We start from the raw sequence: 23311 nt of genomic DNA, 5'->3' as shown, positions 1-23311 counted from the left end.
GACAATATAAATGAACAAATTCCGAACAGCTAAGACTATCATCTTACATAGCACCTTTATTAGTTAACACGATTTTGTTTGAAAATTAATAAATAACTAAGTAGCACAAAAGTTCTGTTAATACATCTGACTAAAAATTTACCAGTAAAGCGTGTCATGAAATTTGCAAATAATAAAGAAAATTTGTTGGCTAACATCATTACTATAATGGCTTCCATGGAGCTTTGTAATAAGACTCAAGGAATTATACAAAACGTCACATTATTTCTTGTTCCATAGATTTCAAATGTTATTTACGTAAGGACGTGTTGTTTCATAGAATTTTAATAATACATCTAACTTCAAAGTTAAGATGCAAGTTCTGTGAAAGTTCTATTCAAGTTCTATTTTTATTTCACCATGTACCAGTTGTTTCATAAGTACTTCAATAGGACTTTCACAAAACTTGAATATTAAATTTGATGAATTGTTCAAATTCTGTGAAATAACCTGTTCTAACTAAATATATTTCAAAAAGTGTATGTTTACAGTATAAATATGTGTAATTCATTATTATCTCAAACGAAGCAGGTACACTAGTCCCAGCGAGAGATCGTACGTGACTTTATCGTTCTAGTATCTTTCAAGATGAGAAGAAAAAGGACATACGTCGATGACGTCAATACAAACGCTCGCTGTGACTTGTGCATATTATATCAATAAACATGGCAATATCATGCTCCTGTCCTTCATTAATCATATACATTGAATGCAATTTAATATACCAATTTCAGTTGTCTGTCCTTCGTGAATCTGGTTCAATGAACTCAAATTTTCTTTGAATTAAAGTGTAATTTGAAAAGTTGAAACTGTTTGTGTGAAGAATTTAGACAAGCAATAAATTAGTTACCTACATCTTATATAATATATTTTATTATCTGAGAATTATTTTAATTCTAAATTTGAAATTGTTTTTCTTTTTTTATTTGTTAGGGATCTTTGACAAACCGATTTCGTGATTTCTTGAACAAGCAAATCAATCGAACAATTATAATATCTCCCGTGTACAATACGCTAATAAAATACATCGTACATAATGCCTTTATAATAATAAGGTGAATATTAACAGACATTTGGTAGATATAATTTTCAACAGTATAACGAACAAAAACAAATAAATTAAACTTACAACTTACAACACACAACTTTTAAAGTTTATTTGGTATTTTTATTCAATGCAAGGCTTCCGCTAAACTTCTGAGAGATAATATTTTTATAGTGTCGCAAAGGAACTATAAAACTATAAACTATTCCTCCGTGAAAATCTGTGTGATAAAAGTTCACAATGCGAACGGAAGTCGCGAGGTGACCGAGTCTCCGTGACGTCATTTCCTGTGCGAACTTTTGCCTTTTCGCGCCGTATTTACTTGCGGCAGCTTCCGGTGAATGTTGCCAGGCGGCGCCAACTGTCGAATACAATTTATAAAACGACCAAATAATGTAATTTTTCATACGAACTATAACCTCGTAGATATATTTTCTTCAAAAATGATGTTGGTGTGGATCGTGTCGCTGAGAGCTAAGTCCTAACTTCTAACACCTCTTTCTGTTAGACCTGGACTCCACTGCGATTTGTAGTCGCGCTTTTTTCAGACGCAAAAATAACACTCTTTTTACCTATATATATTTATGTACACGTTATTGTTTCAAGACAGGTTATGTTTTTTCCGATCTATCAACTATAAACGGTTTTTCCATTAGGCTATTTATATTAGTTTTACACATCTTCATCGAGAACGAAACACTTTTCTAACAAGTTAAATATAAAGGAACAGTAATTATATTGGAACCTGGAACTTGTTATTTATTTAACCGAATCTGGCGTATATTTGGCGGGAATATAATACTGGCTGTCCTAGAGTACAGTGGGCTAACTTCGGGAGGTGATTCTAAATGATGGTAGAAGTAAAAAAAAATAATCAATTTTTTTCGGAATAACAAAGTTTATTTTTCCATACAAACAATTTAATTTATAATACAATTTAATAATTTTTACTTGTACTATCAAGTAGAATCATGCCCCGAAGTTAGCGCACTTTATCTCCCGGTATCATTAAAAATACGAATTAAGGTTGTGCGTGTGTCCTGCATAACTCAATGAACTTTGAAACTCGGATTTGATTTGAATTTAATTGTAATTTTCAAAATTGGAACTGATTGTTCTGAAGAATTCAGACAAGCCGTAAGGTAATCTGGTTCAATGAAATCAAATTTGTATTAAATTTAAGTTTCAAAGTTTTAACTGACTGTGTGAAGAATTTAGACACGTGATAAAGTACCAACCTACATTATACAGGGTGTTACTTTAACAAGTGATTCTTGACATTATAATATCTTTAATAAAGGATCCACCACCCTTTCCACAGTGATAATCATAGCACTAACTATTTCTATCATTCACCGTTGGCGCGTTTTCACCGCACTGCCAACATGTATACAGACCTTTTTGATATTTTCAAAACCTCATCGTCTTGCATCAAGGCAAAAATACTTTGTTGTAAATGTAACTGATATGTTTGTGAAATGTTAAATGTCTGTTTGTACTGCATCATACTGATATGTTCTTCTTTATGTGTAACATATGTATGGTGTTCTTATAGATATACATTCCACATATATGTAAAATGTATATGCATAGCATCTATATAAACTGCTTGCTTCAGATGTCTTATAGTGTTGGCTAACGGATGTATTATTTTAATTAAAAATGTTATTTTTAATTGTCAAGTCTCTGACAGCCCTGAATTGTTGAAGCTACTTTGCCATACACTCCGGCCGTAGTGGCCAAGTGCAGATAAATTTGATTGTAACAATAAACTCACTACTATTTTCGCTATTATAATATTTTCCTAGATTATATCTGTTGGCAAGTCACCTTTTCTGTATATTTTATCCTGTTTAAATGAAGTGTTTTCTATTATTGTAGCATTCTATGCCTTAAGAAAATTTCAGCTGTATCACATTCAATGTCGTTTTGTATACATATTGTTGTGTTCTTAATTTTTTTTTATTTTTTTTATTTAAAAAGAAAGACAAACATTCCCAGGTTACGAATAACCCAACAATATTTGAAAATCTCCTACTACCACCACAGAAAGCCGAAAATGTTTCTTGTGTTGTGATGGAGGACTTAGCCAGCCGAGGAATCGAACACGCGACGCTCGGGTGAGACCCAAGCGCCATGCCCACTCAACCACTGACCGGTATATATGTAATACTAATATTCGCCTATGTACCACTGTGTACTTATAATCTCATGTATCATATTTTTGTAAAAGCCTTTTATGGCATTTAATAAATAAATAAATAAATAATGTAATTTTCGGAATTGCAACTGATTTTTAAGAATTCAGATTAATCCGCAATTTTCCACAAATCTGCACAAGCAATAATTTTATATTTTTAGTTAAAAATAATTTTACTAATCGTTTTCAAAATTGGAACCCAGTGTTAAGAGTTCAGACTACTCCGTGATTTCTCAGGGGTCTGCGCTAGTATATTATAAATATATAATTAATAAGTAGGTAATTTATCTCTTTTCTGAATTCTTCAAACTACCTTTACCAATTTTGAAAATGGCTAGTAAATTCAAAGCAAATTCTGAGTTCTTTCAATCAGGAATAACTAACGCACGCACTAAAACATGTGAGCACACAGGCAACAAAAATTAGTATCTTAGATTTTCAGTTACCTACGTTAGGATCTCGATGTACACTTCACGATGGGAAATAGGAAATAATAAATACTTGCAGGAACTTCTACAACACAAATATTAATTTTATTGATATGATATGGAAAAGTCATGGATAAAAAATATAAAAATGTTTTTTTATTAAACTAGGAAGTAAGGTTAGGTCTAAAATTAGTATTAAAACTAAAATTACTGACTGGTAAAGAATTTTGGGTTCATATACTTACAAACAACAAATAGGTATAAAAAGTCGTATCCTTCATAAAACTCATTACATTGATAAATAAAACAAAGAAACAAAAGAAAATAGAGAAATATTATAAGAGAATTAATGTCCAATGGTAACATAAATAAATATATTAAATGACCGCCTATATGCGTTATTGGTCAATCGGATCGAAGATTGTAGGGTATTTAAAAAGTATTTGGAATGTACCTTCTATTCAATATTTATTCGGTATGGGTGTATGCATTATTAATATTTATTTCTAATTCTTTTGTTTCGTGGCGTTTTGAATGCGAATTAGAAATCTTTAATATATCTTGAATTTCTTGAAAGCTCTTTCCTTTAGTTTCTGGAACAAATATGTATATAGAAATACCAAAAATTAATGTTATCACCATTAAGATAAAGAACACGGTACTCTTTCCAAAAGAATCTTCGATAATTTGGAACATTTTTGAAGTAGCAAATCCGCACAAAGCGCCACCAACCGAAATTACACAAATGCCAAATTCTCTTACATTTGCAGAAAACATCTCCCCAGCCAATACGTAAGGCATTGATTGAAGACCTATCACTGCTGATATCATAAGGGTGTTAATCGATAATAAAGCCAGAACAGATATATACGCTGTCTCGGTTTTATTCTCAGAAATCAAAAAAAATGCTCCCAACATTGCGTTTGAGATAACGCAACCTGCGGCAGAAATAAGCAATAAAGGCTTTCTTCCCAAAATGTCAGGAAGTCTTATGGTTGCTAAGCTAACCACAAATACTAACACTGACGAGAGGAGAATACCAATATTTGATGGCAAATCCATCTTGGTAGATAAGTAGATATTTTCGAGATTGAGCGAGACTGGTAGGGATCCACATACCTGAAAAGCTATTACTGTCAAAAATACAATCCCGAAGGCTTTCAAATTTGATTCTCTGATAAATTCTTTTAGGCACTCTGTAAACTTAATATTTTCAATCGTGTTTGTTTTCATCGAGTCTAATTCAGCCTCCAGCACTTTTGTATCGTTTTGTCGGCGTAGCGAATGTAAGGATTTAAGTGCCTTTTCACCTTTTTGAATTCTGACGTAGAATAATGGAGACTCTGGCGCGAACCATAACGTTAACATCAACAAGGGAAATATCAGCATTATACCTGCCATAGCGCTTAACGAAATATACGGGGCAATAGCTGAGATGAAAATACCCCCTAAGCAGGTATTTATCGTAAAGAGAAATAACAATCCCCCACGATTGTGGTTTTCTGATATTTCTGCAAGGTAAAGTGGCGTCGCTGTAAATGTTAATCCAACTGCCAAGCCGGATATTATTCTTGATGCGTAGAGCATTTGGGCAGATTCAGCTATCACGATGAGTAAAAATCCCACTAAGTAGGGAATAGCTGATAAGATTATACACATTTTGGGTCCAATGTATTTGCACAGAATTGCAGCAAGGATTGGTCCGCCGGAGGAGCCAAATTGCATCAAAGACGTTATCCAAGATGCTTCATTGTTCGTGATCGGAAATGGAGAAGAAGGCGACTGAAGAATTGCAATGGATGGTGATGACCACCCAAAACAAAGAGCGACGCAGAATGCGCCAATACAAGCTGGAATATAAAATATTTATATGAAAATTAAAAAAATACATCATGATCTACAGTTCTGAGAACAAAAATTAAGGTTTTATTATTTTTTTATGGTATTGAAAACAGCATTTAAGTTTGTACCTCTGTTACCTGCAAAATATAATAATATTATAAATTTAAAAAAAAATGATTATTTCGTAAAAAATAAAAAATAAAATAAAATTATTAGTAGATTATTGCCAATTTCGAAGCAGATTAATCTTTGATCGGTTTAAAACTACTAATACTTTATATTATGTATCGAAAATTCGGTCTATTGTTTTAATCGTTTTCAATTTGTGTGTCACAATGCAAAAGATCGCAAACCCGTTGAGTTGTAAAACTTTTTTTTGGTTATCATTTTTAAATAATATTTCTAATAAATACATTTTTTAACAAAATCAAATTTTAATTTTAAGTCTTTATTTTTCGTAGCCACCATTTTAACATTTGACATCGCTTTGTATTTTTAAGACGAAATATATTGGTATTTTCAAGGCTTCAAAAAGATATTTTTTTGAGAAATAAATATATTTTTATTTCATTTTTGCTTTTGGCATTAATTTTAATACATATTTTTAAATTGCCTTGTTAATCTTTTAACTAAATAATTAACGTTGCAGACTAGTCGAGGGCAAAATATTTAGAATATATAAAATGTTTGTACGTTAAATAGTAGGTAATATGCAAACAATAATCACATTTTGAGGTCACGCGGATAATAGTGAGGTTATTGACCTGTTGAAATGGCCGTGTAATAGGTACACAGGTACGATGATTGCATTGTACATTGAATAGCGTCCCAATTCGATAAAATTCCACGATCAAAACACACAATGCCATAAAGATTCAATTTGCATATGCATTTAAGTACAACTCTTGGATTCAATACCGGTTATAAATGTATTTAATATAAGTTTAACAACCAAAAACGTAACACTTCAATTTTTATATGTATTTTAAATAAGGTCACGAGTTTTTATTTACCACTACTTGCAGCCAACCATTGCGGCCATTGTTTATTTGGTGTCACTGTTTGTACATCGGAACTCATTTTAAATGATTTTTCACAAATTTTTAACTGTCATTCCTGCAACTCACTAGATTCAAAATTCGTGATGATCACGTCAGTGATTGTAACATCCTTGCTTTAATCCATTCGTTTTTTGGAAGGATTGTACTCTTAATCATGGACACCGATCAAAATGCGTTAGCTGCTTTTCGATTAGTAAAGTTGTTGAAATGCATAACGTGATGTACAATGAAGTCAACGTCTACCGATTTGGAAATATTCAGACTGACTAATTCGCCGGAGATCTGCGCGAGTCCCCATTTAAATCACCTGCAAATGCATACAATAAAACCTGTTATGTTGTAATGTACGAGTTATTTAGTATGTCCCTTCCACAACCTATGTTAACTAACGAGGCCATCGATAAATGGATAATAGTACCATCAGATCCGCCGCTACACGGTTTCAATGTCGTCATTATGCGTTTACTTTCACTTTCATCTTTGTAAAGAACAGCTGTATTTTATTTATTTTGAAGGCAAGTTTTGAAGGTTCCAAGAGTCGATAAAAAAATTATAGTAGTTTTGTTGGTAGGGATTGAGAGTTTTATACAATATTAATGTTCAGATCGGTTTTTTTTATTGGTTCGCACTATGATTCACAGTTTTTATCATGTTTTTCCAATATTTATTTAAAAAAATAAAACACATTGAAACTTCGGCGAAAGAGCATTGTTAACTAGCATATAGGGTGTCCGGGAATAAAGTGCACTAACGTCGGGGAGTGATTCTACACGATAGTACAAGTAAAAAAGGTTGTTCTAATTTTTTAAAATTTCAACCATTTAAGGTAGTTTTTAGGTAAAAAAAGTTGACTTGTTTGAATGTTAAAATAAATATTCGTCTATGGTAATATATTTTCGTATGATATAAAAGTTATTATTTAATTTTTACTTCTACCATCATGTAGAATCACCTGCCGAAGTTAGAGCACTTTACGCCGGTCATCCTGTATAATTGATTATTAGCTAGTATAGAATCAATAAATAGGAAATAAATAGAGGGTCACTTACAAATTGAACAAGGCTTTTTAAAAAAGGATACGCAAAATTCTAAGTTGCGAACATTCATACAACTAGAGAGGATATTTATACAACATATTTCAAAGTGTGTTTTTTCCGTTCTTGGCATTCAGGGTTAGCCTTAACGTTGTTGTCAATACTGTTTTCAGTAAGAAGGTCTACAACTTAAATATGATTATAATGATACAATAAAACAATAGGTAATATTAAAACAGTTTTATTACAAAATATTTTTTTAGATTTCATCACAAACGAAAATAATTAAAATAATGATTTAATATTACAAACTCTCATGACACGTGACAAGCTTTACGATTGAATTTTAAATTCGTGTTCAACGCATGAAACTGATAATTTACTCTGCATAATCATTACCACATTTTAAAGTCGGATAAATTCAAATAAAAGACCTAACACAAACATATCTTTTATGTTTAACAATCTAAACTCTGTAAAAGTTTCACAAAGAATCATCATAAAAGTAATACTAAACAAAAATTCTACCTTCTCAACAGAATCACATTTTAAATTGTTTCCAGTACCAAATGTCAATGACATATTTAAGCAAGCTTCAAAAAAAAATAACAAAGAATACCAAGAATTTTTACAAACTAATGAGAAATGGAAATCAATTTATTGTACCTAATTTTAAAACAACACAAATGCAAAACCATTATATTTACCAAGCCATAAAAAAAACTACAATAATCACTTTTCTGAACTGCTCTCTATTGTCAACCAATCAGAACAAATAAATAAAATAAAAAGAAATTTCAAAATAAAATAAAATTAAACATTTCATTGAAAAATCTATATTCCATACAAAAATATTATTATAGCATAAAACTTATCTAAGAATCGTGACTCCAAGATTTCCTCTATTCTGATAAGGTATACATAACCAATGATTATCTAAAATGTAATATTGTTAAATATTTATGTTTCTATATTCCTTATATTACAATAAAAAATAAATTTTATTCATATATAGGTATTCACAAACATCAATTAAACAGTATAAGTATTACAAATTATTAATTGAAAATATGCCGTCGGCGGCATTTATTTTTACTCGGTAGATATTTTCAATCTGTATGGATATTTCAAGCGACTAAATATTGCTTATAATAATTTGTTATCGATTAGAAAAACCTTGTCTTGTAAACATTAGTTTATCATTAAAAAAATAAGAATAATAATTTTTTTATTACATTCAACACTTTGTTTTCAACCACTTGTTTTTTTTATTATTTTTTACATCGACTGGTTTTGCTTAGATAAGCGTTTGATTTAATTAAAAATATAATGTCTAACCACAAAGAAATTGCTTCCTACGAATAAAAATAAAAATAAAAATTATAATTATTGTGTTATTATCATGCACACAGACGTCAAAAGTAGGTTTTTCGACTGCCAGGTCGGTGAAAATAATTTTATTAAGGAATGTTACAAAGTTTAAATCAATATTGTTAAATTTTTGCTAAGCAAAATAGTGTTATTAGTGATTTATCAAATTGAAACTAATAATAACTGGAAATTTATCTGGATTTCACCAGCCGTTGAATGTTTGCTCTTTACATAGTAAAATTATCACTTTTAAATATCGGTTATTCATCTTAGATCAAAATTGGGCCTTAAGTTAGGTCATTGTTATTAAATGGTTTTAATAACCATAATAATATGTTGCTTTTGAAGCTTTAGTAATAGCATTTTTTAAAATTTTTTTTAGGGTCCCGTGAAAAATCCACCATCTTGGAGAATGTCTGCTACAATGGCTTTGTTTTGAGTTTCCGTGAATTTCACTTTAAATATTATATTTTTACAATGTGAATTTCAGCTATAAAATGATTAGAAAATGAGAAAAATCAGAAATCTAATACGCTTGACCGAGAAAATAGTTTTTCCAAATACACCGCCCGCGCGGCTAGTTATATTGCTTTGAAGAAAAAATTGACTGGCTCCCAGATGCAAGACCGTCCATATTATGTAATAAAACAATCTATTACTGACTCTTATTATAGTCAAACTAGCTTTGATTAGATTCAACTGTATATATACGTGGCCGACAGTGGAAAATATCCTAGCCGCGAGAAGGCATACTTTGTGGCATGGTCGCTCTAGAATCTACATAGTATACTACTGTTTATCAGCATCATGTATTCTGTCAGCTGGCAATTCCAACTCATATAAAATAAGAAAAAAACAACAATTATTATTTTTGCAATGGGTAATAGTGAAATCATTAAGAAGTTAAATAATTTGTTCAAATAATAATCTCAAATATGACCATTGAGATTCGAATATCTAAGCGGTGTAAATTTAGTGATCTATCAAAAGGTGTAACGGACTTCGAGTATTTATTTTAATATGATTAAATAAAGTATACTATAAAAAGAGATTGGATAACAATTTCCATAAGATCATGAAAAAAATGTTAGTTTGTTGTTTCTTTATGACGTTTGTTCAATAAAATTCATTGTCAATAAGAAATCATTGTAAAACTTTAACAATGAAAACATTCAGTCATAGGTGTGAGAATATCCCTCATTAACATTTGTGTTTGTTTCATTGTTACGGTTAAATTTGGACGGAGATTCAGAACCCTTTAATAAAATTTGGATTTCGTGAAAGCTCTTGCCTTTAGTTTCTGGAACGACAATGAACATTAAAATACCAAGTATTATTGAAATAACCATTAAGCCGAAAAAAACTGTACTCTTGCCGAATGCATCTTCAACAATTTGAAATAGTTTTGATGTTCCAAATCCTAAGAAAGCACTGCCAACCGTTATTGCACAAATACCAATTTCTTTTACATTGGCCGAAAATATCTCGCCAGCTAAAATGAAGGGCATTGGTTGAAGACCAATAACTGCTGACGATAGTAATATATTTATCGCTACCAATGCAAGAATAGTTATATTAGGAATATTTGCGTTGCTTTCGGAAATAACGTAAAATGCTCCCAGCATGGCGTTTGAGACAATGCATCCAGTAATCGACATAAGTAAAAGAGGTTTTCTGCCTAGTATGTCTGGAAGCCTAATAGCAACTAAGCTTATAAGAAAACCTAATGTTGCAGTCAGAAGTATACCGATATTGGAGGCTAAATCCATATTTGTGGATGAGTAGACACTTTCAAGGTTAAGCAATACTGGTATTGCCCCACACAATTGATGGGATGTTGAGGTCAAAAATACAATCATAAACGCTTTAAAATTTGAACCTCTTACACATTCTTTTAGGCAGTCTATAAATTGAATGTTCTCAATTGTATTTGTTTTCATCGAATCCAATTCCGCTTCCAAAACCTTTGTGTCATTTTGCCTTCGTAGCATACGTAATGCTTTAAGTGCCTCATCACCTTTTTGAACTCTTATGTAAAATAACGGAGACTCAGGAGCGAACCATAAAGTCAACAATAACATTGGGAAAATAAGCATAATACCTGCCATGGCAGGCAAAGAAACGTACGGAGCAATTGCAGCAATAAAAATTGCACCTAAGGACATATTCACTGTAAAAAGAAATATTAGGCCTCCTCGATTGTGATTTTCTGAAATTTCAGCAAGGTAAAGTGGTGTCGAAATAAAACTTATTCCAACCGCTATACCAGACATTATTCGTGAGATGTAGAGCACTTCTGGTGATTTAGCAATAATTATGAGTATAAACCCTAAAGAGTATGGTATGGTCGAAATAAGAATGCACATTTTAGGTCCAAAGTTTTTGCACAGAATTGCACCGACAACTGGTCCAAAGGCTGACCCAAATTGCAACAATGAGATTATCCAAGATGCTTCGTCATTCGTGATATTGATAGGTGAAGAAGGAGAATGGAGAATTGTCATTGATGGCGAAGACCATCCGAAACAAACGGCTATCATAAATCCTCCCAGGCATGCTGAAAACATTGAAAAAGAATTAGAATAATGTTTTTGATAATTCTTTGCACTCTGTAATTATGTTTTCGTACTTTTTAAAAATTGAAATAGTACGGAAACACTGCATACTGATTTTCTTTAGTAATCAGTAACTGTATATCACTGTATATGGCGAACAAACTTACTGATGTTATTAGGAGTTTTTATTTGAGAAGGCTTTGAAGTCCAAAGGATACACAGGCTTGGAAATAAATTCAATATTTTCATTTATTTCATACTAAAATTTTAATTAGAAATATTTAACATTTGGTTTTGCTGCGAGTATTACACATCATCAATCTTACTTATAAAGATTCCCTAATATGCCGCTGCAGTGCTGGTATAGCTATACGCTGAGAAGGGCCGTATACTGCTCAGGTTAAAATATTTACTCATAATAATATTCATGCAAGATTTTTTTTAGACGGTGCCACCATTTGTTCCAATCCTTAAAAATACGAAAATTTTTGCATTTCGCCTTTAGTTGCTAACTTCAAGTTTCTTCAGATGATATTTGCGATGTCATTGACAGACCAGGTCAAGCTTTAAAATTTGGACAATTTGACTATGCGTTCCGTTTTGCTTTGGTAAATCGTTATTTCGATTTAAAATATTCTTCTGATAGTGCTGCCAATGGGTAATACTGTTTTTTTACATTTTCATTGCGCGACCGATTGATATTTGTCAAATCCATCACATTTTTAACAGGGTTCGCAATCTCCGTCTAAATACCATAGTAAACATCCCTAATCCTGGGAGTAGGGCAGTTTAAAAATCTGTTATAGCCATTAATACTGCGGTAGTACGGTCGGTATATGCAGTCCCATTATGTGTATCGTTTTCTACTACTAGCCTGTTCCTATTCCTCCGTATTATCTATCATGAGTAATTATGAGTACTCCGCATCACATATTAATAACTTATTCGTATAATGTTGATTTTTGCTCTTCACTCTAGGCAAGCTCTCTCTTGTTATTTGTTGAAAAACGTGTATTACGTTGATTTGTTTCGTTATGTTTCTCTCATTCTTATATTTTTTTACTGTTGCTTTATAGCCAATATGGATTAATTGAATTGCAATTATGTAGCTGGGAACGGAAATATTATTATGGTAATACGAATGCGCTATGTATTGTAATTTATTAAGATAAAAAAAAAAAAAAAAAACAAATTGCCTTTCATTAAAAAATGATCGAATGTCTCACTATGAAACCTGGAAAAATTGAAATTAACCACTCCAAAAAAGAAAAAAAAAACCTTCTATGTAGTAGGCCTTTAAAAAATGTATTTACGCAATCCACCATTTCCTGTGGTTTCCCCCATAGACTGGAAATGCTGTAAAGAATGCTTGAAAATTAAAAATAAAATAATTAGTTAAGTGTTAATCTTACCACAACTTGCAGACAACCATTGTGGCCACTGTTTATTCGGCTTAGTGATATTTTCGACTTCGGAACTCATTTTTCAGTTTTTTTGATTGAAAATATTTGACAATTATTTATGCTTGCCTAAAGAACACAATACTATTTTATACTTTATATCGTGAAAACTTTGTTAGATTTCTGAATATAACTATTTGTGGACAACTTTCCATACTGCGAGAAATTCAACTAATTTCCTTATTTTGAAAAGAGTTGATGAATATAACGATTGCTTTGTTTTTATCGTGAACAACCAGAGACGACGTTACTCCCGGTGGTGAAGGTACATACTAAATGATGTTATCATAATATTACCTACCTAATCTTCATCTGCATGTGTAGTACATACCATATAATCATAATAACATCTCATAGTTTAACTACCTTAATTACAAATACGAGTGTAAGTAATTATTATTATTATTACCATGTTATAAAACCACCCGATAAGATTAGTAAAATAAATAAACCCAAAATTAAAAAAAAAACTTTAAACCATTGAAATAGATCAACAAGATTGGGTTTTATATGATAATTTTTTAAAAATTTAGTTTAAGGCCCTACTATTTCAGATTTTGTGTATTTAAGTGGAATTTATAATAATTTTTAGTATTACAAAAATTCTAATCTGACAGAAAAAAAGGAATATCGAGCTGATTGTTGTTGTCGAACAGGGTATCGATTCTCCAATCCAAGCCGCTTGCAATTGCCGTCAAAAGTACATACATTGGTCGACATTTTTATTTTTGAATAGTCTCGTCGAAGGTACATACTTACATACGTCAAACGCCAGTGGTTCGACCCACTCGTTGTTCGAGTGGAATGACTTCGTCGAGAATCGAGGCCCAGAATCAGCATAATTTTCAGCTTTCTATGAACTCCAGACAATAAGTTGATCACAATCTGTTTTTTACCAATGGAAGGCTTGTAGGAAAAATTCCTTTCTCAAGGTAATCCGAAAAGATTGGGTGTTTAAAACATTTAACTCGATGAAGTTTTTCTTAACCCAAGGGGAAACTAGAGGTATTCAAGTGTTACGTACGTAATGGAAGTAGATCGATTAGCCTAATAAATTGACGATTATTTACTAGGAGAGGGATGTTTTGTGGTTTCTTTGTCAATGTCATTAAAACATTACATCTTACGCAGTCTCTGTTTGAACTTACATCATGCGTTGTTTTGATTTTATCAACGCATTATAAAACAAGGAGATATTAATTCATTACACTTAATTTGCACTGAGCCCTAACACGCACTGCGATTAAACGCAGCGGTTTTGGAAGAGCTGACACCGCGTAAAAAACACGCACTGCGGCTGGCGTTTTTACTAAATTATTTTTCATGGTGGTACTGTTTTTGACGAAATACGATCATCTTCGATATGGTAACTATAGTTAAATTATATAAACAAGTATATTTTTTTAAATTAACTGCACACAGGAGTCTTCTTTGGGATGTGTTTATAGGGTATTGTAAAGGGAAGGATAGGGAGATATGAATGAGGTGTGGGTAGGTATCGAGGGTCAGTGTGACCAGAAGTGACAGATATATGAATCCCCCCCTACCGCCGCACTGCAAGGCGATGGCGATGGGTCGAGAGAATCTGGCTATGGAGATCAAAGGGTCCCCATTCATCTGGGCTTTGACGATCCAGCCCGCCACTCAGTAGACCTTAACAAACCTTACCCGTGAACACAGGCACCCCTGAAAAAAAAGACGCCAAAACTGTATAATGTGCAAAAAAACTTTCGTACACTTTAAATGATTGCAACAGGTTTGCACAAACTGTTTGCGCATGCAAGTCACTGTCGTACAGACCATGTTTTTTGCGCAAAATTTTGGTCGCTGAATGTTGACGGATATTTCGGAAGTTCTGTTTTAACTCGTGCATTGGAATTTTAACCATCTATATTTTTTCCGTACTATCATTAAAGCTTGCCAAACTACTTTTGTAGTTTGTCAGCAGGTACACATTTGCCCCATTTAATACAATAATAGGATACATTTAAAATAAGTATTTTATGACAAACATGTATAGATGAACAATGATATTAATAGATTTATGGACTTATAATTAAATTATAAACAGTGATGTGAATTCCAATAAGCAAGGGCATTGAAGGGCATCAATTTATTTCTTTCACCTTTATTTTATTTTGTTTTTTAATATTTCATTTGATTGAACATAATTTCAATGCATTTCATTTAATTTATGTACAATTTATCACATAGAAAAGTAAAATGGGGGCCTCAGTATGGGTAGCCCAGTGAGGCTCACTTGCCAAATAATATTTAATTTTAAAAAAATCTTCTCTAATGTATAAATAAAAAAATATATAGATAAAAAATCCCACTCACAAATCTTGTAGTTTACGAGAAAATTTTGACATCTTAAATAAAAAAAATTAAAAAACTACTGTTTTAGACGCAAGGCCTACTCTTAGTTATAAAAGAAAGTACCAGTAATAATGATTAAACAACATTTTTAACACACGAAGAATAAAAATCAAAAAACTTTCACCCACAAATCTCATTTCGAAATTGGACTTCAGGGCAGTTCATGTCAAAAATAATTATTATCAGATCGGATTTTGTTCCAATAACATAATGGAATAATAATGTTCATAATTGTGATTTAATGTTAATGCAGTATTATCGAAATCGTTTCCACTTCAATGAAAAGTATAGCTAGGTAATGAATTTACTGTGGGATTTGGGTTTAATTATAATTTAAATAAACTAGGGTAAAACGCTGCGAAATACATTAATTACATTCTCGTGATCGATCAGGATGTTAATTTGACTGTCAAAAATATACTTTGGACTGGGTGTAAGCACATAAAATAATAATTAATTATCAAAAATAATATTAACAATTTTGGAAATAGAATAAGCACCGTTAACTTTTTACTTGGTGTATTGGTGTTTCGATTCTATTGTAATATTTTCAATATTTAAATACAACAATGAGGCTGAAAATTCAATTAGTTAATCCTAATATTAATTTGTAAATACGGAACACTTTTTTTTTAGCTTAGCAGTGGCGTACTGTATATAAAAGATGAAAAGCTGTGCCTTTCCTAAGAAACTACCCTACCCTAAAAGTAATTAAACTTTTTTTTTTCAAAATGTATTTTTTCATGAATTTGGAACTTGTACGCTCATTTTTTCAGTTGGTTACGATAATTAGCAAAAAATGAAATTAAAATGACAATTTTTCTTATTATATACATAACTAGGTAACATCAGAGCAGTCATAGAAAAATGTATAATAGCACAGTTATAAAGAGAACATACTATGAGGTATATTTAAACGGCACATAACATGCCTTACTAAGAAAATCTGTACTGAGGAAAAATTGATACCCGTATTTGGAAAACTACAGCCTACCTCTCGTCACGGAACCATGCACGCCACTGAGCTCGGCATATTAAACCTTTTACAGCTTAACTTAACACATAACTTCATTTATCGATTTTACCACTACAATAAGCAGATATGTTATTTGTGTCGTAATGGAGGACTTGGCCAGCAGTAATTAAACTCACGCGCCGACATGGCTGAGAACCCGACTCCTCTCCAACTCAGCTACTGACCGGTCGATATACTCCGATCTTGATTTGAAATGATTTCTTGAAATTTATTTCTGATTGAAGTGTAATTTTAAGACAAACAAACAGTTGTATAATATTAAACATTGTACAGTAATATTTATATTAAAAATAATTTTAACTTTTTTTCTTTACTTGATTTCTGACTGGTTTATAATAGTGATTCTGGATTTTGAGGTGAAATTGTAACTAATGTTTGTTTCCGGATAACTTTCTCATGGCAATGAAAATGCGATTCTTTTTCGGTACGGGAAGATTAGTTACCGATTAGGAATACAATGTCATTCGTAGTGATTCCCCTCGTATGCAAGAGCCAACACGCTTTGAGTACGTTAGCATCAAAATTGACCAGTCAATTATAAATGGCTTTAATGATAGCTTTAATATTGTGTCTACAAAATTGACAATGTCATTGATAGTTAACTTAATAAAATAATTATTAAATAAATCAATTATTTCTAATTATTTTCGTTCTTTGATATAATTTTAAAAAAATATATGTAAAAAAAACAATTATTTCAAAATTAAATAGTTTTCCTTTTCGCAAAATTGATGGTAGATACATAGAGGATTGCAATATAATACAAATACATTTCGACACACTCCACGACTCATGGGTAAGACTGCCAAGAAGGATTCCATGATAACTCAACACAGTGACAATTCAACACACTTTTAAAAAGTGATATAAAGTCATTAGAAACGATGAAAAAAAAATTTTTTTTTAACATTACCTAACCTAATTAACCCAGTTTATCAAGTTTTTGTTTCATCACTTTCCATGACTTGATATAATTTTTGAAAGATGTGATGATTTATCCGGTCACCGCCAAGAAGACAGTGTGAGTATTTAAGGCTGATGCTAACTGATCAAAATTCAGAACGAAATTTAAAAAAAAATCTGTTCCCATGATCATGTTAAAAAATCGGTGTTGATGTGGTGAGGTTTATCCGGGACTTGGTTGTGATGCGTCAGCCCACTGACTGTGTGGCAGACCAGATCGCAAGAGACTGGTTGAGGGAGTTCTTGTGATCTCTTTAGCAGGACTATCTTGGGACATGCATACGATTGATTCATACATATGTCACTCCTGGTCAAACTTACCACTAGATTCCTTCCCAGTTATTACTCTTCTTTCCCTATAAAGACCCTCCACTCAGCATCCCTAAAGATGAAACAGGCCCTGAAAGGAATTATTTTCATGTATGGAGCTAATGTTAAAAAAGTGTTGACAAAATGGATTACATAGATTTGCAAACCTCATTTTCATTGCAAGCAGTTAGTAGGTCCTAAAATATTATTATCTTTTGCACTAATGGATTTACTTTTGGTACTGTCATCACTTATAAAACCATTCTTTTTTTTGTTTGATTCTATTATGTATGTATTTGAAAAAATAATGTTATGCATAAATTACCATGCATTTCATAGATATTATTTTAAAGCTAATTTTAGCCAAATATTTGAAACATTACTATCGTATATCTTTGTCAAGCGCCGTTGAAGCAATATTGCACATAATTCAAGATAAATAATACGCAGTACGGATGTGAAGCATACCTACTAATAAAAAAATAAAAAGGATTATCACTGGCCTACTGGGCGTTTTTTACTAAGAAGATTTCAAATAGAAAAATAATCAGCTGCTTGTAACTTGTAAGTCACCTTCCTTATTCGGACTTAGGTTTTATTTGAAGTGATAAGTTTGTAGATATTCTGATAATACTAAGTTTATTGAAATGCAGATAACGTTTATAATGGTACAATTGTGTGCTGATTATAATATACAATTGTAAAATACAACGTTTACCTTTAATTAACCTGATTTTTTGGTAAAAAAGGTTTTATTGTGAATACATCAAAGAGGTGTTATATGCTGTAGAGAGTCATATTTAACACTCTAAAAATCAATAAAAAAATCCCAAAATTTTGTGTAAAATACATCATACGGAAGTTAAGTAATTATTATAAAACAAACATATATACATAATAACTAGTCACTTTGAACCCTACTAATAAACATGCATATGGTAAATAACCATTAATGTATTTAAATGGTTATATCTACATATATGAGTTGCATAAAATTTACAACAAGTTTATTAGTAAGAGGGTATAAGTTTTTTTTAGTGTAGGAATAATAATAAGTGCGATAATATTTTTCTGGGTCACCGAGTCTGGATCGTAAAAATCGTGTTTACAATCATAAAATATCATTGAGTACGACTGTTTGCTATACTAACGCTAAAATAAACCCACACTACATATCTACAGTAAAGTCGGTAGAGCATTTTAGCGATTAAATTTACACATGCACTAATAAAAATAAAATAATACATTTTTACTTGGCTTTCCAGTAAGATCGAAGAGGGTAATAATAAATTCACCTGAAATATGGAAAATAATAGAGCACTATTACAGATTCGCAGAATGCACTGGTTTTGTGGATTGACAGTATCATATATATACATTTCGATGTATGTATCTATATTTGCATATTGACCTACGTTGTATAAACTTGTAGCGGTAGCTACTAGAAGGTTCTGACACGTTGATACATGCAACCCGCATCGCATTAGAACCTACTAGTAAAACAACGAATGTACGTTGCATCTACCTTCTTGCGACCGCCGGAATAATCTCGAACGCATGTGCTTTATACAAAGCCGCGCTATCAAGGTACCTAAGTCAGTCAGTTTTAAGCAGCTAAAGAGAATTCTATAAGTGAGCTCTGGGAAAGCACTAGCCGCCTACTGAGCGGCGCATCCCGCTTTTACCTCACCGCGTCGTCATTGGCTACGAACCTACTACGCCTGGCGTTGCACAACCTTAAAGGAGAGGCTACAAATAATCATCGACTCCGCAGGATTACAGCGCCCTGGCCTTGTGACATCTTTCTTGGCCACTAGATTCTTCACACTGCAGTGCCAGTAACACTCAACGTCTTCACCACGTAAAGCATACTAACTGACGACATCGTCGTTCATCGTCAGCAAGTCCGGTCTCCACCAACGCGGTGTCGAGTCACCGACTTCATCGCCTCTACCACTCCTTACGATTCATCTCCACTTCTATCTGGTGTTGACCATCGACCTGGAGGATTCGCCGTTGACTATATCCACCGACGTGGTGAAGATCTTCGGCCCGGGATATTCACCATTGATCAGGTCTACCAACGGCGTGATCGTCGGTTCTAAGTCATATCGCAACTACACTGATTCAATAAACACTTTGACTCACAACCTCTTTCATTCGTCTCCTTATCAAATCCCTAAACATAACAAACGTTCTATACCAATTTAGTTCAAAATTGGTATATTGAAAGTTAGGTGAGAGCTGGACAGGAACACAATGTCAAAGTAACAAAATTTCGGCAGCCATCTTGATTTTCTTGTTTTCTCCATATGGTTCCAATCTTAAATTTCTAGATCTGCACCAATTTGGTTCAAAATTGATACGGGGTAAGAAGCAAAACTGATGGGGAAATGCGAAATTTCGGCAGCCATCTTGAAATTCAAGATCAAGTTCTGAATCGGTATAGGCGAGGTTAGGGGGAGCTGAAATCGAATCTAAAGTCAAAGTGCATGGTGGCCTTCTTTAAAATATTGAGTTCTGCACCGATCTGGTTCAAAATCATTATAAGAGAAGTTATCGGTGAGCTGAAATCGATTCTTATGTTCAAATGCACAATTTCGGCAGCCATCTTAAATTTGTTGAGTTATTAATGACCACAATTTCATTATTTACGGGTTGACTATTGGTTTAACTTTCATGAAAGCTTGCTTAGGGGAACATCTTAACTATCAACCAATTATCCATTGAAAATACAAGTCTTTTATGGTAGGTACTAATCAAGGCGGAGGAACAATATTTTATGCCACACACTTCTAAAAATCTTTCAGTCCCTAATGCAGTGTCATTTCTTAAGATATGCCTAAGACGACCTTAATATCCCATACGCAAACTATTACATGTCTAAAGTAAGTAATTAATATGATGATGCTGAGCTGAAAATAATCATGTTTAAACTCCTCAACTTAGATCTTAACTTAACAGAATTAACGTTTTCCTTCTTGAGCTAACGTCTCTCAATATGGAGGAAAAAGAAAATATTTATATAAAAAACATTATTTTTTCCATCCATCCACCCATTAGAAGTATTTTAAATATTATTTGGTAATGTGAGCCTCACCGGGTGGTCGGCTGTGGTGAGGCCCCCATTGTGACGAAGTCCAACCAGTTATCATGTGTAAAATATATATATGTACAACATTGCATTATTGTTTTTATTTTTTGAAGTGAAACTTCTTTACGCGCGTCATGCAATTTCCAGGACCGGAGTAAAACCGACTCATGACCGAAACGAAAATGCGGGTACCCCCACCACCGATTAAAGTTCATTTGATCTAGTCAAAGTTTTGAAGTAACATATAAATGCTTCTTAGCTCATCCCGACAACTGGCGTTGGTGGTGTAATGGTCAGCATAGTTGCCTTCCAAGCAGTTGATCCGAGTTCGATTCTCGGCCATCGCACATTATTTTTTTGTTTTTAACGCCTTTTTCATTCAATATCTTATTTTTTAGTAGGTCAGAACATTTTTTAAAAGAAAATAATATTGCAAAATAATAAAAACACTTATCTCACTGTGATAAAACATTACTCCGCTAGAGCGCGCTTTGCGTTATTGTGTTGGATTAAAATTATTATCTAATCCGTATATTATGATAATTGTATTACATTTATTTAATTAATTTATTTATTTTGATAATATGTAATAATTTACAGAAAAAAAAATTAAAACTATCTCCCTCTGATAAAATATCCGTTCGCTAGAGCGCACTACGCGATCTTGTGTGGGATTCTATTTCTGTACATTGTACATTATTTTTAAAAATATATTATATTTTGGGTGTGATGTAGGTAACATTATAAAACATAACAAGCTCTCATATTTTCAGAACCTACATAATATAATCAATTTATGCGGCTTTGCTTACAGTTGGTGCTCAGCGTGGTTGGCTTTCAATCAGTTAAGCGAGGTTCGATTCTCGGCTGTGGCATTTTTGAAGTGAAACCTTGTTGAGGTGGGGGAGCCGCTCACGAACGTTCTCTCTCTTCTCTTCTTTCCTCTCTCTCAGACACCAGCGAACTGCGCCACGCCAAGCATCAGCTGAAACTAGAAGTTTCACTTCTGTCTTGCGTAGGCTTGACACACCCACTTTTTTATTTATTTAAGTTACCACTAAAATACGGGCATTTACCTAGTTTGGGGTATTAATAAAAAAAAATAACCACACCTTTTGCTGAAAAAAAAAACTTAAGCCGAATACCACAATTTTATTTACCTATTTTTTAATTTTTTTTTTTTTAACTATGCTTAAAATTTTGTTACTTAATTACTACCACAACATTGTTTTAACTTAACAATGGCGATATAGCTTATATTATGTATCTAGTTTAAAAATGCCTATTAAACTAACCATCGCACTCTAAAATTTGGAAAAGTTTTTTCACACCGCGCGTTGTTAAAAATATTAAAACCCACTTTACTTTAGTTCATTTCTCTACCACAATAACTCACGTCACAGTGTCAAAGCATACAGAGTTCTTATAATATCCGCAAACCATCACGACAGACGACCCCTAATCGAATTGTAATTCTCAGTATTTACTGGGTCGTGAGGCACACTCGCTGCACTAACTTAGTGTTTACCCATGCCATTATCGCGGGGTGTGTTCTTTCTTACCCGGCTCTTATACAGGGTGTATCGCCATGTACCCGACAAACTTTAACCAGCTATTCCTTAGCATATTTGGAGTAAAAAATCTTATGTGCACTTTGGTGTCCGGTGACGTTTTTTTTTTAATAAAAAAATTATTATTCATATTTTTACTACATATCACCACTGTTATATCCTTTGTCAAAGTTTGAAAACCCATCTGGCAATATTTTATTCGAATTCCGTTGAATAATGCACGTGTGTACCTATATTGGCGCACTTTTACAATCACAACGAAATGGCACGGCACCATTCGTCTCATTTTTAACTATTATTATTTAGTGTGTGCGAAAGAGCGAAGACGCTTTTCGACATACTTGCTTATAACAGCTGTTGAACACGAAAAGAAATGCCAATGACAGTGATGTAGTGTGGAAATTTTTATTTTTTTTGTTTTTAATTGAAAAAAAAATGCTACCGGACAGCAAAGTGCCCATAACATTTTTTACTCCAAATGTGCTAAGGAATAGCTGGTTAAAGTTTGTCGGGTTAGTGCCGATACACCCTGTATACTCTTTTAGTTATAACTAGCACAGACCCTTGAATCATGGGACATTGTAATTCTGTTTTGAAATAAAAAAATATTATTTTCATATATTGTATAATATATGTAGCTGTCAACTACTTTATAGCTTGTCTGAATTTTTCACACAACCTGTTTCAATTTTGAACATGACATTTAAATACAAAGCAAATCCGAATTGAAGAGTCTATTGAACCAGTGTTACGGACAGACATACAATCGATATTAGTATTTTATATACCAACTTTTCGATCGTTTTTTTTAGGTAATATGTACGTAAAAATTCTGCCACCCTGGCACGGTGTACAGCTTTAAGGGAATGGCACACAGAACGCAACCTATCGCGGTGGGCAGCGATAAAATTGTACAAAATCATA

At 32.6% G+C, this 23311-nt stretch overlaps 2 protein-coding genes across 2 annotated transcripts; both read right to left on the bottom strand.

The window, feature by feature from the left end:
* Positions 1 to 3901: 3901 nt before the first annotated feature.
* On the bottom strand, positions 3902 to 6863 carry LOC149425263 (facilitated trehalose transporter Tret1-like). The gene is made up of 2 exons (XM_089651041.1): positions 6568 to 6863; positions 3902 to 5562 (listed from the first exon to the last, which is right to left on the bottom strand). Exons 1-2 carry the CDS (start codon positions 6632 to 6634, stop codon positions 4181 to 4183), a joined length of 1449 nt encoding a protein of 482 aa, XP_089507167.1. The 5' UTR covers positions 6635 to 6863; the 3' UTR covers positions 3902 to 4180.
* An 18-nt stretch (positions 6864 to 6881) lies between these two features.
* Positions 6882 to 11293, bottom strand: LOC149425262 (uncharacterized). Its single transcript, XM_089650756.1, has 3 exons — positions 11176 to 11293; positions 10615 to 10779; positions 6882 to 6922 (listed from the first exon to the last, which is right to left on the bottom strand). The coding sequence occupies exons 1-3, from the start codon at positions 11291 to 11293 to the stop codon at positions 6882 to 6884; spliced, it is 324 nt and encodes a 107-aa protein (XP_089506882.1).
* Positions 11294 to 23311: the final 12018 nt, after the last annotated feature.

Source organism: Hesperophylax consimilis, chromosome 3 (genome assembly GCF_061612785.1).
Source record: "Hesperophylax consimilis isolate HC1 chromosome 3, BYU_Hcon_1.0, whole genome shotgun sequence".
Lineage (NCBI taxonomy): Eukaryota > Metazoa > Arthropoda > Insecta > Trichoptera > Limnephilidae > Hesperophylax > Hesperophylax consimilis.
The sequence above is the reverse complement of the archived record's forward strand: the minus strand, read 5'-3'. Positions and strand labels throughout refer to the sequence as shown.

Excerpts from the sequence above, each read along its gene's own strand:
- LOC149425263 (XM_089651041.1), bottom strand. The coding sequence starts at position 6,634 with ATGAGTTCCGATGTACAAACAGTGACACCAAATAAACAATGGCCGCAA. Across the intron at positions 5,563-6,567 it reads ATGGTTGGCTGCAAGTAGTG|CTTGTATTGGCGCATTCTGC; the intron begins GTAAATAAAAAC and ends TTTATATTCCAG.
- LOC149425262 (XM_089650756.1), bottom strand. The coding sequence starts at position 11,293 with ATGTCTGGTATAGCGGTTGGAATAAGTTTTATTTCGACACCACTTTAC. Across the intron at positions 10,780-11,175 it reads TACAGTGAATATGTCCTTAG|CCTCCAATATCGGTATACTT; the intron begins GTGCAATTTTTA and ends ATATGGATTTAG. Across the intron at positions 6,923-10,614 it reads ATTTTACGTTATTTCCGAAA|GTGATTTAAATGGGGACTCG; the intron begins GCAACGCAAATA and ends ATGCATTTGCAG.